At 37.8% G+C, this 27602-nt stretch overlaps 1 protein-coding gene and 1 long non-coding RNA gene across 2 annotated transcripts; both read right to left on the bottom strand.

Annotated features, from left to right (window-relative positions):
• Positions 1-5187: 5187 nt before the first annotated feature.
• Positions 5188-8211, bottom strand: LOC131328040 (transcription factor GTE2-like). The gene is made up of 3 exons (XM_058361165.1): positions 6380-8211; positions 5835-6024; positions 5188-5752 (listed from the first exon to the last, which is right to left on the bottom strand). The coding sequence occupies exons 1-3, from the start codon at positions 7757-7759 to the stop codon at positions 5616-5618; spliced, it is 1707 nt and encodes a 568-aa protein (XP_058217148.1). The 5' UTR covers positions 7760-8211; the 3' UTR covers positions 5188-5615.
• A 9889-nt stretch (positions 8212-18100) lies between these two features.
• Positions 18101-20334, bottom strand: LOC131328039 (uncharacterized). The gene is made up of 3 exons (XR_009200341.1): positions 20184-20334; positions 18552-18636; positions 18101-18348 (listed from the first exon to the last, which is right to left on the bottom strand). It is a non-coding gene; the product is annotated as an uncharacterized LOC131328039 (long non-coding RNA).
• Positions 20335-27602: the final 7268 nt, after the last annotated feature.

The following is a 27602-nucleotide window of genomic DNA, read 5'->3' as shown; positions in this document are numbered from 1 at the left end:
TTTTTTCTTCTGAAAATCATATTTTTGAACCATATTTTCAATTCCAAAATTACAGTGACCTGGAGGAGGAGAAGGCGCTGGCGGCCGGCGGAGGAGGAATTGGGTGAGGTGGATGGCTGGGAACGACTGTGGCGAGGATGTCGTTGAGGACGAGGTGGAGCCGCTGCCATAGCTGTTGAGAACGAAGATGTCGTCGTTGAAGACAAGTGGAGACTGGAGTCTGGTGTATTGGAGGAGGAAGACGACTGAGGAGTGAGGGTGGATCGTGGGAGTGGGACTGTGGGAGAAGGAGAAGTTTTGGGAGAAGGAGAAGTGAAGGTCTGGAGGAGAAGAGGAGATCGAAGTGGAGGTCTGGACTCTGGAGGAGAGTAAAGTCGGTCGAACAGATGGGTGGATTTGAGAAATTAGGGGATTTTTTTGCTTTTATACAAATTAGGTCGGTCGGATCGGGTGATCCAAAATTTTATATGGTACACCCGACACCCGACCGACAGTTTGAAAAATCCAACCATACAGACCTGAACCCGACCGATCCATCCGATCTGAACCGTCTGTTGGGTCTGTTTTCGGGTCGGGTCGGGTCGGGTGGGTCGGGTGAGTGGACAGCCCTAGATAAAATCATAACTGTTAAAAAAGGACAACACACGGGTGCTTGTTTGAGTTTGTCGCGCACAGGTCAGCTTGCATGCACGTAGATCATTGCATGCAAGTTGGTCCCTCTTCTCGCCAACTTTCAAATAGTGTACAGTTTTGGCTTTTTTGGGTAGTACTTGGGTTTTGTCCCATGAATTATTTATTGTATCATGTTATTCATGCCATGTTATCACATCCTGTAAATTGTTACAGTTTTAATCCCTGTTTTAACTTTTTTCCGCCGTAATTGGCTAAAAAATTGATTAATAAAGAAGAATCTCAAAACTTTTCACAAAATGTTTAAGTAGAGACTGATCTTCGAATTGGGCAAGAGGGGTACCTTAAAACCTTTCCCCTCTCGTAACCTGGCTCCCGAATCTAGATATGGTTATGACGGACTAGTACCTTCACTTTTTCAAATCAAACAGCGTAGAAAGCATTTCAAATTCGGTTCCTTGAGTGTCGGATCTTCAAACCCAAATGGCGACTCTGAATTGAGCGCTCGTCCCGCTAGCGCTCCCACGATCCGGCCCTCTGAATTGGGTGAGGTGGATGGTTGGGAACGACTGTGGCGAGGATGTCGTTGAGGACGAGGTGGAGCCGCTGCCATAGCTGTTGAGAACGAAGATGTCGTCGTTGAAGACAAGTGGAGACTGGAGTCTGGTGTATTGGAGGAGGAAGACGACTGAGGAGTGAGGGTGGATCGTGGGAGTGGGACTGTGGGAGAAGGAGAAGTTTTGGGAGAAGGAGAAGTGAAGGTCTGGAGGAGAAGAGGAGATCGAAGTGGAGGTCTGGACTCTGGAGGAGAGTAAAGTCGGTCGAACAGATGGGTGGATTTGAGAAATTAGGGGATTTTTTTGCTTTTATACAAATTAGGTCGGTCGGATCGGGTGATCCAAAATTTTATATGGTACACCCGACACCCGACCGACAGTTTGAAAAATCCAACCATACAGACCTGAACCCGACCGATCCATCCGATCTGAACCGTCTGTTGGGTCTGTTTTCGGGTCGGGTCGGGTCGGGTGGGTCGGGTGAGTGGACAGCCCTAGATAAAATCATAACTGTTAAAAAAGGACAACACACGGGTGCTTGTTTGAGTTTGTCGCGCACAGGTCAGCTTGCATGCACGTAGATCATTGCATGCAAGTTGGTCCCTCTTCTCGCCAACTTTCAAATAGTGTACAGTTTTGGCTTTTTTGGGTAGTACTTGGGTTTTGTCCCATGAATTATTTATTGTATCATGTTATTCATGCCATGTTATCACATCCTGTAAATTGTTACAGTTTTAATCCATGTTTTAACTTTTTTCCGCCGTAATTGGCTAAAAAATTGATTAATAAAGAAGAATCTCAAAACTTTTCACAAAATGTTTAAGTAGAGATTGATCTTCGAATTGGGCAAGAGGGGTACCTTAAAACCCTTCCCCTCTCGTAACCTGGCTCCCGAATCTAGATATGGTTATGACGGACTAGTACCTTCACTTTTTCAAATCAAACAGCGTAGAAAGCATTTCAAATTCGGTTCCTTGAGTGTCGGATCTTCAAACCCAAGTGGCGACTCTGAATTGAGCGCTCGTCCCGCTAGCGCTCCCACGATCCGGCCCTCTTAAAACCGGAATTTTAAGGGCACGTTTGCCCACCCTTTGGATGGACAAGGTACTGCTATGCTGTTACCTTCTTTCTGTTAGTAAGGCGCTTTTGTATGGCGCCCGCCAACACTAATCCTTCTTCTTTTTTTTAATGTATCTGTAATCAAATTTATTTTCCAAAATAAAGCATGAAAACTTCAAAGTCTTACGCCTCAACGCCTTTAGGCTTACATCTTGCCTCATGAGAGGTCAAATGTCTTTGCCTTTCGCTTTCACCTCTGAAAACTTTAGTTGGAGGGAGTGATGGATTGTCTGTTGGGTTGGTTTTTTCTTATGGAGCTGTTGCAAATGACGAGGGTTAATTGAAGAACGGGTTTCTGATGGACAACCAATTACAGCCAAGAATGTGTCGGTTATTCTGGACTCCATTGAAAATGTAGTTTATCACAATAGTTTTGATAGCTAAATTCTGTTCTCTTATAATACAAGAAAGAGAAAAGAAGAAAAGAAAAGCAAAACCCTGTTCTTGGGACAGACTCTTCGCAGTCATTTTGGTTTCTAATTGAACATTTTCCCCATGAGTTCTTCATTAAGTCGTACAATGATATAGTTATACAGTCCTCTTTGCGTCTCAAATTATTTTGAGCCCCATTTGATGCAAGGATTTAGGGGTGTCAAACTGGTCGGGCCGACACGGCACGACATGGGCACGACACGGTTAAATGTGGCACGGCACGGGCACGGGCACGGTCGTGCCCTGGCACGGCACGACACAGCACGGTTTTAGTGGGCACGAGGACTGGCACGAGGCACGGAAGTGGGCAGGCACGGCACGGAAGTTGGCCTGGCACAGCACGGCACGACACGGTAGTTGAATGGGCACGGCACGACACGGTTCTAGCTGAGCACGGGCTTGACACGGTAGTTGAATGGGCACGGCACGACATGGTTTTGGCTGGGCACGACACAACACGGTTCTAGCAGGGCACAACACAAGGCACGGGAAAAAAGTTATTAATTTGACTTGTGACTCATGAATATAATGTGATTAAATGACAATAATTTTAATTACAAAACAAGGCATTTTAGTTTCATAATTTATAAAAGTTTTTAAATTGGAACAACTAAAAATAAATAAGGAAAAAACTAATTTTAAAGAAAAAAAACCACCATGTGATTCAAACCCCAAGTCCTATGGAACTTGGGTTTGAAGCATGACCCGTTTGACACCTCTAAATGGGCACGACACGATTAAAAACGGCAATCAAGTAAAACGGGCACGTCACGAAGCACGACACAATTAAAAAATGGGTCAACATGGCACGACACGATTTAAGTAAATGAGCCCAACCGGCACGATTGAAAATGGCACTACAAGATTAAAAAACGGGCCAGCACGGCACGACACAATTTAAGTAAATAGGCCTAGTCCGGCACGACATGATTGAAAAACAGCACGACTAGACACGATTAAAAAACGGGTCGGCATAGCACGACAAGATTTAAGTAAATGGGCCCGGCCCGGCACGACACGATTGAAAAACAGCACGGCACGACACGACACGATTTAAGTAAATGGGCACGGCACGGCACGACACGATTGAAAATAGCACGGCACGGCACGACACGACACGATTTAAGTAAACGGGTACGGCACGGGACGACACGAAGCACGATTGGCACGGAAGTTGAATGGCACGGCACAGCACGCACGTTTGACACCTCTACAAGGATTGGCTGCTTGAATTTGAAGTGATTATGCTATTATGTTTTATCGCAGCCTTTATTGCGATTCTCTTCTCCGAGAATGGTGCCTTGATATATGTAGTCGGGTAAATAATTCTCCTAAAAATTTCTTGTGCTAAAGGACCTTAGATACTATCAGCATATGTGTATGTATATATATTGAATAGTTAAAAACTTACTGAAAATTACAATAATTTGGGGAAGAATGTTGAATACATTACAAAATAGGAGATTGTTTTTCTCAAAGAAGAATGGGTATAGAATTCTCTGTTTGAAAGTGTGTGTATGTAAATACAATGGTGAAGGCTTCCGTATATAGGAAAGGAAGTGTAAAGCTCTTGAGTAGTCTTCTGTCTGACGGGCCAGTGGAGGTGGCATCCGATGACTGTTTCTACTATCGGGGTGCTCCTTGAGTGATTTGTTGACTGAAGAGTTAGGGTGCTGGCAAGCATGTGATATTTGTCTTTACTTTCAGTGCCTTTGATCAGGAGTATTGCGTGGAGGGTCAGAGTAGCAGACACTAAGTCGGTATCCAATAACTCTGTCTTCACTCATGGCTGAAAAGTCTTTGATGAATAGGGAAAAAGTCGATTTTATATAGTAATAGTATTTAGTATATATGTATGTATGGATTTCTTAGTTGGATGCGAATAAAAAAATGTTCTGGTGGGAATTGGAATCCCATGATGGGAATCGAACTTAGGTCGTCTTCTTCCTGGTAAAGGGAAGCCTTGCCACTTGGCTATCCATTTGTTCTCTGCTCACCTTTTGTCTTCTGTTTTAACTGTTCTGCCATGGGTACTGCTATATGAATGAGTCACTTTGCAGTTGATTCTTGCTGTAGCTTTCGTTTGGGTCTTCTATGTTCTGCACCTATTTTGATCAGGTGATACCATTGATGAAACATTGCTATTACTGTAATACTCTATAACAAGTTGCAATAACTATGTTTCAATCATTTCTCACTTCTCGTTTTCCAGAATTACTCTGTGGCATCGAAGCATCCCGAAAAGGGCAACCCAACACTTGGCCATGGCCGAAGTGTGTAGTTGTTTAGAATACCAAGAAACAGAATAACCACTGCTCGATACGATTTCAACTACGCATCCAAGGTCTCTCACTCTCTCATCAATCTAGGAACTTAAAACCGTACTACAATCAAGAGCCTGCAGGGTGGGATTCATTCCAAAATGATGCAGCAGGGGACTGGGGGGACATTGCCGAATAACATTCGAGAACTGTATCGCAAAGCTTCCGTAAGAAGGAAAAGTACAGGCAGCATTAGTTGTTCTAACTGTACAAAAACATCTGTTCCTCTAGTTCTACTTATTTTACAATTAACAAGACTAAAACTCCAATACCTCAAACAGCACTTCTACATCTTCAGGCTACCTCCACTCTACTTCAGATGGTTACATTGTAAATAGAGCTAAATAGCCACACACAATTGCCAGTCCTCTTATCAGATAGCGCACAGATAGTTCAATCACCGCCAAACGCAGTTTATCAAGTCAGTCCAATCGTCAATACTACAGAACAATTCACAATCAGCTAATGGTAACCGGTAAGTGCTTACGCAAAACCACATACCCTATTAATCCATCGCCCAACATTCAAGTCCCCCAGCCAATTTTTTCTCCATCCATCAAACACCTCCAGTCTGTGAAAATGCCCTGGACTCAAGTTCCCCACTGGTCTCTGAAAACTTCTTGGACTCGAGTCCCCGTGATTGTGCATCATCGGCATCAGAATCACTCCCCGAAGAGCTCCCAGAATCAGAATCTGCAAACAACATTGATTCACAATCAGCAATTTACCAACAAGTTGACTTCCATTCAATAAGAAAAATAAGTGTAGAAAATACCACTTGATGAATCACTGCCAGAACTACTAGAACTTCTTGTAGCAGGAAGACCCATATCAACATGACCACCATTATCCTTCTCAATCTCCACTGGAGGGAAGCTGGTCATCGGCAACTCGTCGTCAATGCCAACTTCTTCCTCCCCGCCTTCCCCTTTTTCCACAGCATCAGCTTTTTCACTCACCAAAAGCTGATATTACCACGAAAATAATTAGTACCACACAGAAGGGATCAAAACCCTCAAATAGCATCCCCGGTCCTTACCTTTTTTTTTAAAACCCAAACTTAAATTTGAGTAAAAACTCTCTACAATCCACTCTCAATCAAACCTATATCAAACTTTTACTCAAATTTCGCAAGGTTATTTTTTCCTTCTCAACTTCACAATCATGCCATTAATGAAGCTTTTGCTCAACTTGAGCTTTAGATATGGGTTACCCATTTGAGCACATGATACCAAAAGAAACTTTTATACCAAAAGAAACTTTTATAATTTAAGTGAGTAAGGGCTGGAGATGCTCTAAGTAATGAAACTATGCTTTTACCACATTGTCCTCGCCGGAGGCTGCAGCAGAAGTGTTAGCCATGAGTGCTTGTCTCTTATTCTTACTGGCCATTTTCTTCCAATTCGTCACAAACCGATCGAGCTCCCAAAGTGTCTCTGTATCAATAGCCTCAATGTCGAGCTCGATTTCATCCCCTTCAGGAGCCATATGGGCATTCTTCTTCCTTATAATCTGCACTAACTGCGGCATCTTTTCCTGCGGCAAATTTTGCAACCCAACACCCAGCCTCTCTTTCTCTTCCATGCTCATCTCTCTCTTGTTCGGATCCTTCGCCTTTGGCTTTGGTAACTTCCCCCGGTTCCCTCCCCCTCCCCCTCCCCCTGGCTTCGCACGAGGCTCCTGGATAGGGGATTTCAACACTGGCGAATCGTATTTCTTCTCCAAATTCTGTATCGAATCCAATTTTGGTTTCTTTTTCCGCTCAGGTTTAAGAACTTGATTCCACGAGTTCCCCTCCTCCTGTAATCCATCACTCAAACCACCATCGCGTGGCTTGATCATACTCTCAAACTTCTCCCCTATAGGTCTATACAAAACATTGAACCGATCAATAAGCTCCTCGGCCATCTTATGCACCTCGTCCCCCTTCGGATTATACAGCATCGCATTCTCAAACGTCAACCTCACATCCGCCGCGAATTCCTCCGGCGAAGAATACACGTTCTTCGCGCAATTCGACCTCACTGTCCCGAGATCCATCGGTTTCTTGACTATTTCATGGTAATCATGAAGCCCCAAAGCAACAGCATCCACCGGATCCTTGAAAATCCAGCTGTTCTTCAACTTCATCAGTTTCGCCAGCACTCCCCTGCACATCTTCATCAACTCCACAATCTCACCACCACCAACAACAAATCCATCAGCTCGATCACCAATAGTCGTTTCGGACAATAACCCCTTTAAATCTCTCTCAAGAGGCCGGTTGACTAGTTTCTCAATCGGCCTCTTGTTTCCCGAAACCTTCTTGCGTTTTTCCGGTACTAATTTCGAGTGGAATTTTCCATTGTCTATATCATCCTTTAACCTCCGTACCTCTTCGAGTTCATCAACCAGCCGCTTCTTCAGCTCGATCAGCTCGTTCCTCGTGGACGAACCGATGTCGAAGGTGTTGTACTGGTCGTGATTGAACTCAGAAAAGTCACGCGATTCCACCGGCGTCTGGTTGAACGAGTGCTCATCGTCTAAGGCCTGGGCTAAGGACGTCGATCGATCTCCTAGGGAACGGAATTTCTTGTTCTTCGGGGTGGAACTAGGGTTAGGGTTTGGATGGTTGGGGTGGGGGAGTTTTTTCCCCATGAATCCCCCAACGGATTGGCCCCAGCTCGATCTGCGGCCGCTGCCTAAGACGGCGGAGACCATGGACGAAACTCAATTACGCATATGCATGCTAAGTCACATGATGCCCGTGCGCAAGAGGAAAACTGTATGTGAAAAACTTACCGGAAAAGCTAAATTCACGGAAGCAATGATTGAGAGCGGGAGCGCCGAATTGTGAGGAAAGAGATTAGGGCTTTAGTTGAGTTGAGTGAGAAATTTGGAGGTGGGGAAGCAAATACTACCACTCTTCAATGGCGATTAAGATACGCTAGTGGGAGAGTCCGGGAAGGTTGTGGGCCGTCGATCTGATCGGACGGCGGGTGAGGGTTGATGTATTCTCCTCGTGTGCTGACTCAGACCTTACGCGGCGTTGACGGTATGGGTCTGAGAAGTCAATCTGACGTATAGACTCCCCCCATTATTGCAAGTTTTGAAGGCAAATGAATACTACTACTACTATTAAATGAGAGGAGGCAGCTTTTGGCAAACTGCACACCGTTCATTCAAGCGAGTGCTGGGCGATATCCAGCCATTTATTTTTGTATGGACGGTTCGGATTTAATCTGAGCGTACATAAATTTAAACCGTTCATTGTTCGATTAAGATGTGAGCCGTCGATTGTTTGATTGAACGGTCTGATCAACCGCTCAACACTTGGCAACATCTCTCAATCCTCATGCAGTTGTCCATTTTTTTTGCTTTTGGATACCTGCTAGCCCATCTTTTACTTATTTAATTGACGTCCTATGATTAATTGATGTTATTCGTGATGAGTTTTATTCAATGGTCCGTTTGGGTCGTATTGTAGCTCTAGTTGAAATGCTGAACGTGATTTGAAATTACATAGATTAGATATACCAGTCATCGAAATCAAAAAAGAAATAAAAACTGGTTTTGTTCCAAGTTTGATTTGTTTTTGTGGTTGGATGACATGTTACTTGATTTCCAGTTTATATGATTTGAAATCAAAGTTGGGCTTGTCAACGAGAGCTACAACATGAACATAACAGATTATTGAATTAACTCCGATAAGGGACCGGAAAATGCGCAACCGCACGGTGTACAATGCTCCGGCAAACTACAGAGAAGCTGCCTCCATAAATAAATGCACGGTTTGCATAATGCTGTATTTGGATGGATTTTTTAGAATTTTTGGCTTTTGTTTTTGGATAATGAGTGAAGAGATAGATTATGATATGATAATAAGCGGAAAGAGATAGAAAAAGAAATGAGAATAATAATTGGATAGTGGAGAAAGAAATGAAAGTAATGATTGAAAGTAGGAATTATGAGTGTTTTTCGAGTTGTAATTTTTTTTCAAAAAACAAACCAAACAAGGCAATTAATCTATTTGTTTCATTCCCTCCCTCTGTACGGAGAAATTTTTGGGTACTGATCGGGTATTACGAGGCGATATCTATCGGTGATCCCAGCCATTCAAACGTATTTTGAATGGTCTAAATTTATTTCCTATCCTTCTCGTCCAACCACTCTATCTCTTCTTTTTAAAATTCGGTTCGTCCAAACAGCTTTAGACAGTTAGAATCGTTGACAGAGTACCACGTATTTGCTACCGGCGGACACCCAAAAAACTTCTCGTCTTTACGAAAGGTGATGACTGATGAGCTGATAAAAAATGAAAAAAACCTATCTGATAGAGTGGGCCTGGGGTATGTGTCGTGCGATTAGGCAAAGTACATGCATGGGCCTATTTTTTTTTTTTTTTGATCCGCTGCATGGGCCTATTTCGAGTTGATTTAATTTGAATAGTTTTACTGTCTTTATTTCGAGGAGTGGGTGACCCCTGGGAAATACTCTAATACTCCCCCAGTTCCGATTTATTTGTTTCTTTTTTGATTTTTTAAAGCGTTTGACATCTAAAAAAATTATCTATAATTTTCAATTCAAAATATTTTGTTATACAAAGTCTTCAAAATCATAAAAACTATTATAAAATGTAATATATAAGTATATTTTTGAAAGACACAAATTTTGACAATTGAACAAACAAATTGAGACGAAAAGAGTAATTCCGGTCGCTTGAATACAAGAAGCTATATGATCGCCAGATTTTTTATTTTTATTTTTGAATGGAAAGTCAATACTCCCTCTGTACTAATTTAATTATTATTTTTGGGAGTTCGTGCCACTTTTCAATTGATTATATCTTGTGATTTATAATGTTTTAGGTTTTTTTTTATCGGTATTTATAATGTTTTAGGTGATTTCGAAAATATTGTATTATAGAATAAATCGAGATCTATCAAACAAGATCCATATTAGAAAAAAAATTTATTACCAATTTAAAGAAATAACTAGTTTTTTTTTATCTAGTTAGAATTGAAATTATTCATCTCGTAGAACTTGCAGTTAAAATCTCATCTCTCTCTCTCTCTCTAACCCTAAAGAAGTCGCCGCCCCGCATATTCTCTTTCCCTTCCTCCCTAGGGTTTTACACCCCTATGGATGACAGGAGGGGAGAGATTTCTCCCCCTCGTGGGATTTTTCAGGGTTTTACACCCCTATGGATGACGGGAGGGGAGAGATTTCTCCCCCTCGTGGGATTTTTCCATCTCCCGATCTTAAAGGTTTTCTCTCATTCCCCCTTCAATCCCATCCTCCTCCCCAAACCACCATCCACCGCCATTCCTCTACCTCTTCGGCTGTGTATTCTGTCGGCTTTTGGGGGTAGTGCATTGTAGATCGTGGTCGCCGAAGGCATCCCCCCCCGGCCGAAGTAGGAGATCTAGATTGGTGGATGAAGTCTACTCCGGTACGGCGAACTCCGTTCGATTCCGTTACCGATTTTTCTCTTTTTTGTCCACTTCTTTGGTATCCCTTGGGTGGGATTTCTCCCCATTTGTGGGGCTTTTATCACCCCTATGTGGATGTTTTTGGCTGTTTTCTGCAGTGCTCCGACTATTTGGAGCGATGAGTTTAGTTGGAGTTGGGTGTAGTCTTTGAATTGAGTCCTCTCCTGTTTGGTTTCTTGATCCCTTGTTTAGGAATGTAGGGATGAAATTTCCTCTTGATGTACTATTGATTGGATCTATAATATAATCTGTTATCATTTTAGCAAAAAAAAAGAAGAAGAACAGAACTGGGATAAGTAAATTAGGACAGAGGGAATATCATATAATCGAGCAACGTCATTACATAAAATGGAAAAAAGACCGGGTGGGGGGTGCCCCACCCAGTTTACGTCTAAAGAAGAACCAAAAGAGGAAGCAATCCAATGAGCTGCTTCGTTTTCCTTCTCTAGGAGTCCAAGAAAATGCCATCTCCGCTTTTGAGGCCAATTTCCTGATACCTGCAAAGAAGGCAAGGGCTTCCTGTGGCGGAACAAGCTCATAAACACTGAAAGAGATGTGTTGGGCATTATCGTTTTCGATCCTAACTCTATTGATATTCAAAGCTTTGGCGAAGAGGCATGCATCTTTGAGAATAGAGGCCTCTGCAAGGAAAGCTGAAGTAGCAGAGATTTGAAATCTCCTTCCATCAATAATGTGACCGTAAGAATTAGGTAAAATAATCGCTCCCCACCCCCTACAGGAAGAAGGTTGGGTTCCAAGATGTATCACAATTAATCTTGAGAGAGCTAGGGGAGGCATGCATCTCTGAGAACAGAGACCTCTGCAAGGAAAGTTGAAGTAGCATAGATTTGAAATCTCCTTTCATCAATAACACGACCGTAAGAATCACCTAAAATAATCCCTCCCCACCCCCTATAGGTAGAGGGCTAGGTTTCCAAGATGCATCACAGTTAATCTTGAGAGAGCCACGGGAGGGGGGATTCCAGCGGGTCGAAGAGGCCAAATTATCACCACCCAACAAAGGAGCAGGAACCCTGAGTATCGTAGACTTTGCCGACTGGAATTCTGCCCATGCACCGAAGGCTCGAGCCACTGTCGAACGGGGGGAGCACTTGGTGTTTTCAAAAACCAGCACATTCCTGGGCTTCCAAATATTCCAAGCTAGAAAAACAGCTTTGGCCATAAATTCTGCACCCCCCCCTTCCCCTTCAAGCCATTATCAATCTTTTCTTTGACACTCAAAGACCACTCCAGGGAGGAAGCTATGTCATTAGGGAAGAAAGGGCCTAAGAGAGGACTCTCAAACCACACCTTTCTAGCCCATTTGCAATGAAAAAGAATGTGCTCCACCGATTCCCCTGCTTTACCACATCTAGGACACAGGGGATTGATTGCACACCTACGGCGCAAGAATGTGATTACGGCAAACTTTCCACCAAATTCGCCATGTGATTATTTTGAAAAAAAATAGGGGTTCTTACTAGCCAGTCCTATTTTGTCACAACCTATCCATCCAAACCCACCACATGTCAAGCTCATCCCACATAAGCCCTGTTTCAAGTAACCTACCGAAAAACCCCACCCCGCCTCATCGGATCCAAAAAATCTCACCCACCGTGAGTGGAGAGGAACCCTACGTAGTGCTCCAGTCAAACTTCTCACTGTTCGTTTTTGTGTGTAAGAGAGAGAAAGAAGAGAGTGAACGACAAGCCCTAAATCCCACATGTGTCGACATCAACGACAACAAAGGCTGGAGGTGGCTTTGGAGATGAAAAATCGATCCATGCTTTGTCTCCGGCGATTCAAGGATATCGCCGATTCAAAGGATCCGCCAGCGGAGGTTGCTGTGGTAGCGGCAGCGGGAACTATGGGCGATGGTGGACCTGGTGGTTATGGTGGAAGAGGCGGTGGAGGTAACAGAGGCAGTAGTGGCGACACCGAGTATGGAGGTAGCGATGGTGGAGGATATGGAGCCGGTGGCGGTGGAGGTTACGGCAGTAGCGGCGGATATGAATTTTGGTGTATCTATAGATATATTTGCATGTATGTATTTTCTCTCCGATCGATAGTGTTTTTGTGCATTTTGAGATTTTGTGATATGCGAGTTCTTGAATGGTTCATGGTTGTATTTGTGCGTATCTATAGTTGAATCTCATTTGTTGTTTCAGCGATTTTGAATCTGTTCGGTTTGTATTTTCAGCAATTTGAGTTCTTCAATGTTTGGTCTTTTTCTCCCTTTCTATGTACTACTAGTATTAATTAGCAGTAAGAATTTAGTTTTTTTTTTTAAGGTGTGAATTATATATTTAGGGATATGAATTGTGTTATTTGGTGGTGTGAATGCTGCAGATGGAATGTGAATTCTAGAATGTGAATAGTGCAAATGGGGTGTGAATGTAACGACCCGGATTTTTGCCCTATTTTTTTTCGAATAAAGAAATTATTTTTTAATCAAATAGTTTATAGTAATCGATTAATTATTTAAAAGTGTAATTAGATTAAACTAGAACCTAGATTAATTTTTGGTGATTAAAATTAGTTTAGCTTATATATTATTAATTAGCTTGTAACTATGTATAAGTGTGTCCATATATCTATAAAATAGATATTAGTAACCATCCCATAATTTATGGGATTTGGATACCCATCCCTCACCTATCTCTCTCTCTCTATCTCTATCTTTTCACTTATCCACTCCTCTTCAAACTCTCCCTAAGCTATATCTCTCTCTCCTCCCACATTCCACCACCTTCATACTTATCCTCAAAACCCCATTCCTCTCTCACAATACAACACTCCTATTCCACTGCAAAAACAGAAACAAGAAAAGAGGGATCACACCATTTCGTTTTCCGTCCATATCATGTACCTTTGTTCATGGCCTTTTTCTTCCTTATTGATGTCATTTTTAGGCCTGAGTTGCTTCACGATGTTGTAGAGGGGGTCGAGAGCTTCGATTTCAACCCAAGAATCACCCAAAACGGTCAAGTATTAATAGAGTTATCGCCGTCCAAAGTTCAGTGAAATTTTTGAATTTCTGTTTCCAGACAGCACACAGGACTTATGAAAACTTCCACTTTTCTCCTAGTTCGAATGTTTTTCGGGCTTAGACTTCTTCATGAAAGTTGTAGAGCGTTTCAAGATCTTCGCGTTAGATACAAGAATCGTCCAAAATGGCAGAGGTTTGGTCAAGTTATTCCAGTCCAAGTTTGATGCTAGAATACTGATCTTTTGCCACCAAACGAAAACCCACCGGACTCCACCAAATCGTTTTGTCCGGATTAAAGGTAGTATAATCACTACTCTACTTCCTCCTAAGTATATTAATGTACTAAGATGTTAGTTTTTATGGTTAGAATTGAAAGTGGAATCGAATGAACGAAATCCAGGTTTTCTGAAAACTCATTGTTCACTGTTCATAGGCGTGGTTACTATTCACAATTTTGGTATTGTTCATACAAGTTGGCTTTTAAAAAAAATGACATCTAAATTACAGCTTTCCCCTTTGTCTATTTAAGGTACTTCGATAACATATTAAAATTAGCCCCTAAAATTTATTAAGATTATATTTCAGCCTAATTGTTAATAATATGTTTTGGACAGTAATATCCTAGATTAGTCAATGTCCTCATTTTAATCTAATGAGTTATGAAAGCTACTAAATTACTATTTTACCTAGTCTTGAAAAGAGAATCACGTAAATAGGGTTTACCAATGTATAAAATTGCACCTTTAGATTTTTATACTGTTAGTTACTGTAATGGATTCAAATTATGTGGCTCAATAATTATACTTGAAACCTAAAAGGGTACCCTAGTACATTATCAAAGCTAAGCCTACGAAATTGCTAATGGCACCTTTGAAATTAATAAAAACTGTAACTAATTTACTTGTTCAACAAACCTTAAGAGCATCGGCCCAATCATAAAACTCTATGTGTTTTACTTACTCGCACCATATCAATTGTCATGGTTGGTTTTATATTGAAATGTATTTTGTTTATTGATAATGTTGTTATGGATTTCTTATTGTTGTACTTGCTAGATTGGACTTGGATTCCTGGGTGGTTTCGAGTAGTGAACTCATAGACGTGGATAAGTAAAGGATAAAATGGTAAAGTTGATTAAGGATGTTGGGTGCCGGTAAAGGACCCTGGTACGGTAAAGTACCTTTAGCTGAGTTGGGGAACGATAAAGGACCCCGAGTACGGTAAAGTACTCAGAGTGTGTGGAGGACGATAAAGGACTCCGGGTACAGGATTTGGGATACGGTAAAGGATCCTAAATACGGTATAGTATCCAGTGTGTGTATGAAGGACGGTAAAGGACTTCAGGTACAGTATTTTAGAAAACGGTAAAGGATTCCTGAATACGGTATAGTACCAGTGTGTAGATTAGGGGTATGGTAAAGTACCCAGTGTGTAGAGTTAGGAGACGGTAAAGGATCTTGGCAATGAGATAGTGCGACTCCTAATGCTGAATTATCATGGTGAGCTGTTCCTTTATTATGGTTGTAGGCGAATCCAAACTAAGTACATAATTTAGTAGTATTCGTTTAGAACCCTGGTGCAGGACAAATAAAGGGAGAGTTATTCCATGGGATGGTCAAAGTTGGTGGATGTGGGAGGAAAGGACTTCGTGAAGAGGATCCTTAGATTTCATGTAAGTTGATGAATAGTAAAGAAAAAGACGATGTGCTGTTAATTTGTACCTCTGTGTATTATGAATTATTATATTGTTGATCTGCTAATTTTAAGGTAAGGGGTTTAGTAGGATTGTGATTATCTACTGAGTTTCAAAACTCATTATAGTGCTGCTGGGCTGGCGTTTCATGCCAGGTAATTAAGAGACCGAAGGACAGAATCCGCTGCAAGACAATTAGTACCAGGATGAAGACCTCCCAACTGAGGAATGAGAGTTTGTTGAGCCTTGAAGGCCATACCCTTAGAAGCTTTGTTAATTCGACAAACTTTTATTTAAATTTTCATAAGTGTTATCACATTTGTCAAACTCTATTTCATTTTGTTGGTTTGTAAGACAATTAAGTAGGTTTGAATTTGGTATTTAAGGTTTTCGCTGATAAACTCTATTTAATAAAATATCATTTCTTATATATCAGTTTTTTGAATTATTAAATCAATTAAAAAGGATTTAATTAACGTGTCCGAAAATCTATATATCAGTTTTATGAATTATTAAATCAATTAAAAAAATGGTTTAATTAACGTGTCCGAAAATCGGGGCGTTACAGTGAATCACAAAGAGGAATGTGTAATTTCAAATGTTTATAACTAATAATCACAATTTTTTCCCTTACTATTTTAAAAAGGGCGCTGCTATTCGCAGCTCTCTATTTATTCTCATAGCCCATTAAAAAATTTCAATTATACTCGACAGTTAGTTACCGAAATTGAGATATATTTTCAGCATCCAATTACCGAAATATAATATTTTTTTCAACAGATGTTTACCGAAAATGCATGTTCGGCAGTTGTTTACCGAAAGTTGAACATATTTTCGACATGTAGTTACCGAAATATAATCTTGTTTTCAACAGCAATTTACCGAAATGTTATTTATGATTTTCAACAACCATTTACCGAAATGTAGTGAGCTACGGAAGAAAATAAAGGGCTGCGAATAGCGGCATCCTTTAAAAAAGAATGCATTTAGTACAACACACCAGAAGTACAAGTTGAAGGCCTCCGGAGGTGTTGAAGTTGAATATTCCAACTGGACTCGGGGAAGGTGTTAGCCCGAACGTGCTAGCCTCCGCGTTATGCCCTAAAATGATGCCGTTTTGGGACAATTTTGAATACACCTTTTTAGCCCTCAAGGCCGTTATTTGGTGCATACCTAACTGAAACGTAATTAAATCATTTCAAACACCTAAGTTAGATAAATCATTCCAACCCCATAGTTTTTAACTTTATCCGTTCATGGGGGCAGTGGAAGGATATGCCAGATGGTAATTTTTTTTTTCTTTTTTTTTTTTGTGATCAATTAGCTTAGTATGTTTTCTACGCAGTGGAAGGATAACCATTCCGAACCCATTTTTCCATTACTCATATTTCCATTTTTCCATTAACCATTCGGAACCCCACTTTACCCATTTTTCGATTTTTATTGGACAGCAAGGGCCTTCGGTAGACTTCTTTCATTGGAGTTTCACTACATCAACCCAAAAACCTAAAACGGGAATTGAGTGTGTGCACCAAATAGGGTCCTTGGGGGCTATAAGTGTGTATCCAAAACTGCTCCAAAACAGCGTCATTTTGGGTATAACATGGAGGCGAGCACGCTCAGACTAGCACTTTCCCCGAGTTCATTTTAACTTGTCCAGTTGCAAGACCGTTAAAATAGAAAATACCAATCACTAATTACAGCACTGGAAAAATCACCAAACCAGCATTGGATAAATCTCAAAAACTCTGTTCAATTGTTGAAAATGTTGCATGAGATTGGTGTTCCACTTAAAAAAAAAAAAGTATTCTTTTTTAAAATGTTTGAATTTCAAACTCAAATATAATAAAAATGAAAAATATTTTTTAAAATTTTTTTGCACCGTTTAAAAGATCTTAATGAGATCTATCAAACAAGATCCATATTGGTAGAAAAATTATTTGCGTAAATACATAATTTTTAATTTTAAAATTATCTTCTTTTTTAAAAAGTATTTTTTTTTGAGAAACCTGAACGGCCAGTTGTTCAAAAAAATCGATAGAGGAAAGTTGTCAAAAAGTGAATGTGGTACGTAGATCAGCTTGTTACTTCTTTTTTCTATATAAGCGGATGCCAAGAAAAAGTGAAGTGACTTAAAGGAAAAAATAATATGATTGATTTTCCTTTTTGTGTTCTATTGACAATAAATCACGGAGGAAAACAAGACTTCCTTCTTTTTGACAAGTCCTATTTTTTAAGAAAGTGTTTACCGGTGGAAAAATTGAAATTACGAGTCCTACAATTTTTCTTGAAAATAAGAGCATCTCTAACCATTGACATCAAATTAGAGATGTCAATTTTTTTTGAAGGCTGATGTGACATTTTGGCATTTCCAATTTGACATCAAAACCTCCTCTCCAACCCTTATGTCAAATTCTATTTATTTGACATCAAATTATCCCTCTCCAACCCTTGTGTCAAAATACAAATGGTCATTTTTTAAAATTTGGCATGGAGGAGAGTGATTGTCAAAGTTAGCATGAGAAGGCTTGCCTTCAAATCCACGTGTATTTGGCATCAAAGAAGACAATTAGATTGGCTCGAATTTTGATGTCAATTTTTATTGTTAAGATGTCCACATAGGAATTGACATCTCCCATTGGAGATGCTTTAAGACTTCCTTCCTTTTGGCAAAACCTATTTTTTAGGAAAGTGTTTACTAGTACAAAAGTTGAAGATGTGAATCCTACAACTTTTTTTGAAAACAAAACTTCTTTCTTTTTGGCAAGACCTATTTTTTATAAAAGTGTTTACCAGTAGAAAAATTGAAATTATGAGTCCTACATTCGGGAAAATTGATTTTCTTGTCCTTTCTCATCCTTTCCGTGCAACTGAACAAGGCCGGAGCGTTTATAGCCAGAAACTTGTTCATTAGTAAAACTTCATTCACTAAAATTACAATATTTAAAAACTACATATGTAATCATTACTAGAAATAAAAATGACAAAGAAACGAAGGGAAAAAATCTGGAAAAACCTAATCTGGTACTTATTTATTTTAATCACAAGGAGGCACTTAATTAATTAGAACACACAAAAAACAGAGGGGTCACAGCAACACTCGTCCAGAAGGCAACAGCAACACAAAGCTGCAAGGCTGCAATTCACAAAACAACAATTCAAATTAGAAATTTGGGGAAAATTTTTACGGAAGACGAAAATAATTCTAAAAATTATGCACAAAATTTTAATGTTTTCCCCACAAATTTAAAATTTAATAAATTTTCCAATCGATATAAGAGTAATTCTAAAAATTATGCACAAAAATTTTTTAGAATCCAAAAATGATACAGTACATACCATCCCTGTAGGAAACCAGTTTCCTTTCTCGGCGGAGCTGCATACTGGGGTGGTGCCATCACTGGTGGCCCTTGATAATAATTACCTGCACCCAAAATTATACTTATTCCAACGATTTACCCACAGAAAGAAAATTTGCAATTAAATACCGAAAATTTGCAATCGGCAATTTAAAAGAGTGGAATTTTAAAATGTTATCGGTCTTTTTGCCCATTAAAAATTTGGCTAGGCTTTTGAAAGTTTCATTTGGTTGTCGATAATGCAAGAATATTAACAGTTTTTGATTAACTTTTTTTTAACACTTTTCAACGTAATTTAGCACATCTTCTCTCTCTTGACCAAAATAATAATAATTATTATAAATAAAGTTACTTTAGCACATATAAATTTTTGCTTTTTTGTCATCTTCCATTCTTACCAACAGCTCCATTTTCCTTAAAAAAAAATTCTCACACCCTATAAATCTCGACTTTTCAACATCAACTTTGCTGCGGCCACTGACTGGGTGGCTACCGATTCTCCACTGACGGCTCACTCTGAGTCAATTGGCTTCGATTCTGCCATTCTTAAAAGAAAATTTGATGCGAAAGTAACAAATGCAATTTTTTTTTAAAAGACCAAAAAAATAAAGAAATTGATATTTGCGCTCACTTTTTTTATTCTGGCGCTCCACTTTGAACGTAAAGTTATGAGTAACTTCATGAACAAAGTAAAGCGCCAGTATCAAAAAAAGAGCGCGAATATCAATTTTCAAAAATAAGCCAATTGACTTATTTAGCCAAAAAGGGCCAAGTAAAACTAAATGAGATCTATTAAATAAGATTCATAAAGGAAGTAAAAAAATATCATCAATTAAAAGATATAGACATTTTTTTTAAGGTCTCAAAAAGTGAAAAATTCCGTAAAAAAAAAAATAGTGAAAAAAGACTAAGCAATTTGGAACAAAAGAGCACGGGTTTAAGAGTACATTCAAATACCATAAAACTAGAAGGACCTGACCCTAGATTGAGCAGAGGATAAAATAAAGTTCAATCGGAAATAATAGGGGGCATAGAGTATAAGAGCCCCTTAGATAGAGAGATTTCATAAGAAAAGGAAAAAAAAGAGATTATGATTTCTAGTTAAATCATTCATTTGGATTGAATATTTTGGTAAAATATGAAGAATAAAATACAAAAATTGAACTTTTAAATAAGTTCTTCTCCTTTTTCACCAAATCTTATCCCAAAAAAAAAATAAAAAAAATTGAGGAGATCAAGTGAGAAATGGCTCACCTTTTTTTTTTTTTTTATCCCACCATCTACAACTGAATTACAGTACTTTATTTCACCAATCCTCCAAAATCCAAACACAATACCCACTTTTTGCAATGCAAAATTTATCTCATATCTATTGAGATCAGCAAGGTTCTGAATAGTGTACTAACCTAGGTACCAATTTTTCTATTGGTACGATGCGTATCGGTATAGGTCAAATATCGGGTATCGTTTCAGTTTTAATGCTACTACCATTACACATGATAATAAACCAAAAAATTGTCCTACACAATCCAATTATTCATAGCATACTATAGAGAGAGAGAGAGAGAGAGAGAGAGAGAGAGAGAGAGAGAGTTAGTTTTGGGAGGTTTACCTTGAGCAGGGTAACCTTGAGCAGGATAAGGATAAGCATACTTGGGATCACTCATCGCTGCGACAGAGTAAGAGACAAAAGATTTAAGAGCGAGCAAGAAGGGGGAAAAAAAGTAGAGAAATAATTATTGATTAGGAGATTGAGAAACAAAGGAGGAGGGTCTTTATATAGGCACAACACAAGAAAGTTCGAGAATACTTGATGACGTGGACTGGACGGTGATACTGCTTATTATTAAGTAAAAAAATAAGATTTTCAGAATATAAAAAGCTTATCTTAACCGCGGAATTTACACACTAGAAGTCAACAAATAGTTCGCCACAGCTGGCTTAAACTACTACTCCCTCCGTCCCAATTTAGTTGTTACTTTTTAGGATTCGTGTCATTTTTTAATTGATTATATCTTGCAATTTATAATGTTTTAGGTGATTTTGAAAAACATTGTATTATAGAATAAATCGAAATCTATCAAACAAGATCCATATTGGATATAAAATTCATTACCAATTTAAAGATAACACTAATTTTTTTATCCGGTTAAAATAGAATTGAAACAAGTAAATTGGGACAGAGGGAATATTTTTTATTATTTAGACCTTGGTTGATCTTTCTCCATCCTCCTTGGGTTTGAGTTAGTAAATTGGTTGCGCGGTGGAGCTGATGGAACAGCGATCCACCCCTTTGTAGTTTGTAGTAACCACTCTCGCTAGCAAACTACTCATATCCTACCGTGTAGAAAAAAAATTACTTTATTTTATTTTGTTTTGTTTTGTTTTTTAACTATTATTCCTTCCATCTCAATTTGTTTGCTCATTTTTTTTTTTTTGGACCGTTCCAAATTGTTTGCAACTTTTTCAAATTAGAAACCACCAAAAGCAAAAGTTCCAATTTTACCCCTTTGTATCAACCCAAAGTCTTTAAGTCAATAAATTGACAGAATTTCTGTAATGAACAAACAAATTAGAACGGATGGAGTACAAGCTTTGCGTTAATCTTATATTACTTTTCTGATTCCTTTATGTAAGAGAGAGAGAGAAAAATCAAGAAAGTGACAAATTATCAAAAGTTACTTAAGGCAACGAAAATCTAAAGTGGACACACATGCATAAAGTGATCCACGCTCTATCTCCTCTCTATATTTTTTTTCAAAATAATTAAGAACCATAATGGACACACATGCAATATCATGATAATAACTATAATTAAGGTCTTGATACAATATTTTGTTACCACACTCTATTTAACAAGAAAAATTAAGGGATACACATAAAATGAAACACGGCATTATATTCCTCGTAATTAAATGTGATCCCACGCTTATTTATACTGAAGGTAATTTAGTAGTGTCCCACAATATTGCGTGATTTGTTACCTGCTGAAAATAATAGTCAATAATTTAGTATAATTGTCTTGATTTATCTTCAAGCGCGCCCATCAGTGTATATATCATTATATGTGAATGTGTACGTTCTTTATTCATGAACATGTGGTACAGGACAAGACTACACGTACACCATTAGTCATGTCATGTAGACAAAGCTGATTTTGGTTCTTATAGGAGTAATATTCGGACCGGCATATGGCCACAAGTTTCAACCGTTAGCACCATATCCCAATTATTGCCCCGCCAACTCCTCTGCATGCAATTGTGAGCGGACAGCGAAGGGAGGGGAGGAGTTGGTGGGGGACTGAGGATGGTGGTGGCGGTTGAAACTTGTGGCCATGTGCCAGTGAGAATATTACTCCTACAAGAATCAAAACTAGCTTTGTCAACATGGCATGAGTAGTGTGTGTAATCTTAGTCTGAGACCAGTGTATTGATAAATATGCATTTATTATTCACCACCTAACATACGTGGCTCCGTTCGTTTTGCAATTTTGAATTTGAATTTATAGGTAATGAATGTAGAGAGAAATAGAGTAATGATTAAAAATATGGGTAAAAATTTGAGAGAGATAGAGAGAAAAATGAGAGTAGTGATTGGAGAGAAATAAGATAATGATTAGAATTCAAAATCCAAAACTCCAAAATGAACAGGGACCGGTGATTAGCAAATACCTTATTAAAATAGTGTTTATAGTTATTTCTAATTAAATTAGTTGGAAAATCTCCATGATGATGCATTTGATGTTGATGTTATCAACAAAGATGTCCTTCCTCCAATCATTTTATAACCACAAATATTTACACAAATTCATTTACATACATTGAGGTCTATACACACACTAACTTTAGTGTGTGGAATCCACCAAAAGATGAGAATATATGTATAAAATATTTTTGTGAGTATTTGTGATTATATAATAAGAAAAATTCTACCATCACATTCATTTACACACCCACACTCACAACAAGGGTGGGGCCCACACACACTGAGTGTGTAGTGTATGTGGGCTCCACTCTTGTTATAAGTATGAATGTGTGAATGAGTGTGGTAGTAGAATGATTGATATAATAATTGGTCCTTCCCCTCCCCTAACAGTGAGAAGGTTGTGTCGTGTGTGAAACCGAAGGATAAAAATTCCTTGGTGACACGAAAAGGAAGTCCAATTACATAAACAAGATGGATGGATTAGATGCCTACAATTGTCATAGAATCACTTTTAACAGGGAAGAAAAAGCAACACGCGTAACGCGTTACCTTTTCGGAATGGGAGATGATGTCAAGCATATATCTTTCTGTAAAGCAGTGTAGAGCGACTTCAGTAATCGACGGCTCGAATTTTAATCAAGTAATAAACGGTTCAAATTTGTATGTGCAAAAATTTGATTCAAGCCACCCATGCCGAGATGAACAGCCGGATCGGCTGCTTTGCACTTGATAACAATCATATTCTGGTGGCTACTTCTACCAAAAAAAGAATAATAATTCGGGTGGCTACATGCCTACGTAAGAAACTGAAAGTTCATTATTACTCATTCCGTCTCATTTTCATTGTCTATTATTCTGTTTATTTTTTCTATGTCTTTTGTCTATATATTTTAGTGTGAATCTTGAAAAATATGCAATATAGATCTTATTTGATAGATTTCGATTAGTTCTCAAAGCTTTCAAAATTATTAAAAATATTAAAAATTGAAAGATATAAGCAATTAAAAAATGGACAATGAAAATGAGACGGAGGGAGTAACACACATGTACACGCACCTAAAAGTGATTGAAATCATTGTAAATACGGGTAATACTATTTTATGAAATTAATGGTAATTGCATTGTATATCTTTGTCTGTAAGGATGGACATAAAATTTTAAAGGTGGGTGATCATTATAAGAAAATGGTAAATATGCGAAGGAAGATATTAATTTTGTACTTACCAAAAAAAAAAGATATTAATGTTGCCAATATAAACTACAAAAAAGATTGTCATGTAATTTTCAATCGACCTATTCAGTTATTAATAGACAACCATCTATAATTATAATTAAATTCAGTCCGGTGCATCCCTATGACCACTTTTTAGAAAGGATAATTTATTTTTAAAAAACAAAGTGTTACTAAAAATAAATTAATTTTTAAATAACCTCTTGGTTGGACAGGTGTCAGATTGTTCGAAAAGATGTTGGCTGAGCAAAGTTACATAATTTCAAAATTTTCAAGGAAAAGCCTAATTTAGAATATAATAGAAGTTTGAAGCATGGGTAGGGCGGTCGCCAAGACTCATTCGACCCTGCATGTCCCGTAGACTTGAAGGTGTTTTTTTGCCTGAATACGTATATCTTTATTGGTATTTCATATGTTTGACCCAACAAATATTAGTGAACTATCCTTTAAATAATAGAAAAAACGTTTTATAGTTGTCCTTTTTTTATTACGAAAACGAGACCCAATCGTAATGAGGCTCAAGTCTGAGATTTTTGATATTCGACTTCTCATTCTGTCCCCAGAAGTCTTTGGAGCTAAGCTAGCTACAAGCCTACAATAGTAAAAGCCTATTATTAGTCTTATGTTATCAGAAAGTGAGTGTTGAAAACCACGGCTCTTTTGACAGTTACATCCCATCCAAACAAGCTGCCTTTTGTAGGATTTCATACAAAACCTTAAAACCAAGAACTCATTGTCACACCCTTGTTCTCTTTGCTATTTGAAAAGAATTTTTCAAAAAATTTCCCCTAGATTCCTCCTACTTTTAATATTTCTTTCTCTATCTCTCTTCACTTATTACCCCTACTATTTTTCAAAAAACTTTTCAAAACACTAACCAAACACAAGGTAAAATTTCATATTAACATCTGATTTTTCACACAAATTATATATAGACATCTAATCTTAACGAAATATCACATAAACACCTGACGTATTAAAGAACTCATCAATTAAACCACTGCCGTCAATCTCCATCCAAAAATAAATAGAAAACATGTTTCTCTCTCCAATTTTGCTACCCGTATTGATTTTTTTCATAGATTCTACACAATTTTTTTTGTGGGGCCCATTTTTTGGGTCCCACACATATTATCCGATCCATTGATTATGTCAAAAATATTTTTTGACAATCCTTACAAAAAATTAGCTCCATCAGATAAATGTAAGTGTATGATTTAATCGTACAACTTTTTATTCAGAATTTTTGATTAAAATTCTGCATGAAAAGTTGTAAGATTTTATCTAACATTTACATTTAATCCGTTGAGCTGATTTTTTATAAGGTCATGCAAAAAAAAAAAAGATTAATGAGCGGATTGGTTCACTTTTAGCCGGGTCCCTACAAAAAAAAAAATTTATAATACAAATATTTTTTTCTGCGTTATTATTTTCCTTTTTTCTTTCCTGCATAGTGCTGAGTTATTTTTTTTTTTAATTTATTTTTTGTTGGAGCAACTAACACTACCCAATGTACCCACACAAATTAGTATTACATAGATTTTTTGTGGGGCCCACTTTGGGGTCCCTAAAAATGATCCGATCATTTCATTAGTTTTAAAATATTTTTGCATGACCCTATAAAAAAATCAGCTCAACAGGGTAAATGTAAGTGTTTGATCCAATCTTACAACTTTTTATTCAAAATTTTAATCCAAAATTATGAACGAAAAGCTATACAATTGGATCGCACACTTACATTTATTTTATGGAGCTGATATTTTGCAAGATCGCTTGAAAAAATATTTTAGAATTAGTGAACAGATCGGATAATTTGTGTGGGACCCAACCGTTTGACATAAGAATTTTACGCAATGGTTGGAGAGGAAGAGTTTGATGTCAATTAGAAATGTCAAAATGCTACGTAAGCCTTAAAAAAAAAATTAACATCTCCAATTTGAAGCAAGTGGATCGGAGATGGCTTAGGATTTCTCGATTTTATATTTGTTTGGATCTCACACTCATCTTTTGTCGTCTGCGTATACTCTCTTCTTTTCTTTTTTTGGAACACTAGCAACTACATACATTCGTTACTTCTTCAATTTTCTTTTCACGTTCTAGAGTAAAATTGGGGATTACACCAACCACAAGCTTGTTGGGATTTTCAGTCACTCACCACAACGGAAGCACGCCACAAAATTGAACAAGCACAAAGAAAAGATAAAGAATACAAAATTCAACGTGGTTCGGTCTCAATACCTACTTTCATAAACAAAAGAGAACTTCACTATACTGATTGAGTACAATAAGATACTCCTAGAAAATATTAATCTCCAATCCCACGCTCACTAATATTTTTTTGGGTAAATCACTAATGTTTTTTTTTTTTTTTTTTTTATCTCTTTCGAAATCTCACAATATAATTTTTTCTCTACTCTCACCAATTGTGTTTATCTTTCACCCAAAAAGCCAAATACCTGATTATGTAGTTATTATAATTAGCCCAAAATGAATCATGTAGCTAGCAATGTTTGATCAACATGTATTTTTCACATGACTGATCTAATCAGAGAGCTCCAAATTAAAATAACTACAGTTTAGACAACCAAATTAAATGAATATCAGATTAGGCCAATTTTAGCTTGCAATATCGTTGTTTTGTGTTTGCTCACAACAACATCCCCATGTTTGATGCACTTGATCACTTCATAATTAATATATATTAAAGAGTGCTTCACTTCTTAAGAAAAAATTACTCCGTACGAGATTACTAAATATTAATGAACGTTTTTTTTAATCGCGTAAAAAAGGAGATAAAAAGATGGTAAAAATCATGATAAAGTCATTGAAAAGAAAATATGATACCAAGACATTCACCAAAAGAGTTGCTTTTCGAATTTCATCGCACGTTTGTAATAAGCATTAACATGAAAATTTTATGCGATTATTGCAAAAACAAGAATAGCTCTTTGGATCAAAGCCAAATTTAAGGTTACTGGTTACACGGTGGAGGATTTTAGGATTTGATCTCTCGATGTACCCTTCTTATCTAGTTAATAAAAAAAATTCTTTGCCGATCCAAAAATAAAATAAAATTTTGCGATTAAAAAGTAATTGTTTCTTGATGACAATTTCTAGTATGCGCAAGGTTGTGTCTCGGTGTGAATCCCATTGCTTTATCTTTGACAATGAATTTGCTACCAATCCATATCGGATTGAGGGCCACACCAATTAGAACAAACCCCTGCAGCACTGAGGAATTGCATAAATATTCAACTACTCTAATGCCCCATTTGGTTACAAGCCTACATTACTAAGCTCGGCAATATGACTACAAACTACAAACTATAATAAACATATCTATCGTCTCATAATTTACCAATGTGGGATAGAATTCAACTATTTGTTCACAGTTTCATTTTTTAAAATTGCCATTAGTTGTTTCGGAACACAATGAATTCTAGGAAATTTCGAATGACTAGCAATATGTTTAAAATTAGCCAAAATAGGTTTCTTATATTATCTTATTGCGAAACGTTTCTTTCCCTTGATATTTTGTGTATTAATTAAAGCAGAAGTGGGTATTGTCCATAAGCAAAGGTACTTATGCATATGCAAGTGCTGGTTTTTCAAAAAAACAAAACAAAAAATCCAATAAGATGACTCTTAATTATGTCTCCACCAACCAATGATCAGGCTAAATTGCATATGATAATATTGATTAAATATAATGAGATATAAAAATATTAATCCCCAAGCACACACTCATTAGTATTTTTTTTTTTTTTTTATCTCTCCTTAACTCTCACAATATATTTTTCTCTCTTGCTCTTGCCAATTTTGTATATCTCTCACCCAAAAGCCTAATATCCTATAAGTGTTTATAAGCCTCAAGAGATCCTCGTCCCGACTGGAAACCTTATTGCTTGGTCACCACTCGTTTCCTTATTCCAGTATGGTAACAGAATTACGAACTATTAATGAAAGCCTTTTTTCTTTTTAATCACGTGAAAAAGAAGATAACAAGATGGTTAAAATCATGATAAACCCATTGAAAAAAAATATAATACCAAAGCATTTAACAAAAGGGTCGCTTTTCGAATTTCATCACATGTT

Source organism: Rhododendron vialii, chromosome 5a (genome assembly GCF_030253575.1).
Source record: "Rhododendron vialii isolate Sample 1 chromosome 5a, ASM3025357v1".
NCBI classification, from domain to species: Eukaryota; Viridiplantae; Streptophyta; class Magnoliopsida; order Ericales; family Ericaceae; genus Rhododendron; species Rhododendron vialii.
Note: the sequence above shows the minus strand (reverse complement) of the source record. Positions and strands in the feature narration are given on the sequence as shown.

Excerpts from the sequence above, each read along its gene's own strand:
- LOC131328040 (XM_058361165.1), bottom strand. The coding sequence starts at position 7,759 with ATGGTCTCCGCCGTCTTAGGCAGCGGCCGCAGATCGAGCTGGGGCCAA. Across the intron at positions 6,025-6,379 it reads CCTCCGGCGAGGACAATGTG|CTTTTGGTGAGTGAAAAAGC; the intron begins GTAAAAGCATAG and ends TGGTAATATCAG. Across the intron at positions 5,753-5,834 it reads TGGCAGTGATTCATCAAGTG|ATTCTGATTCTGGGAGCTCT; the intron begins GTATTTTCTACA and ends TGTTGTTTGCAG.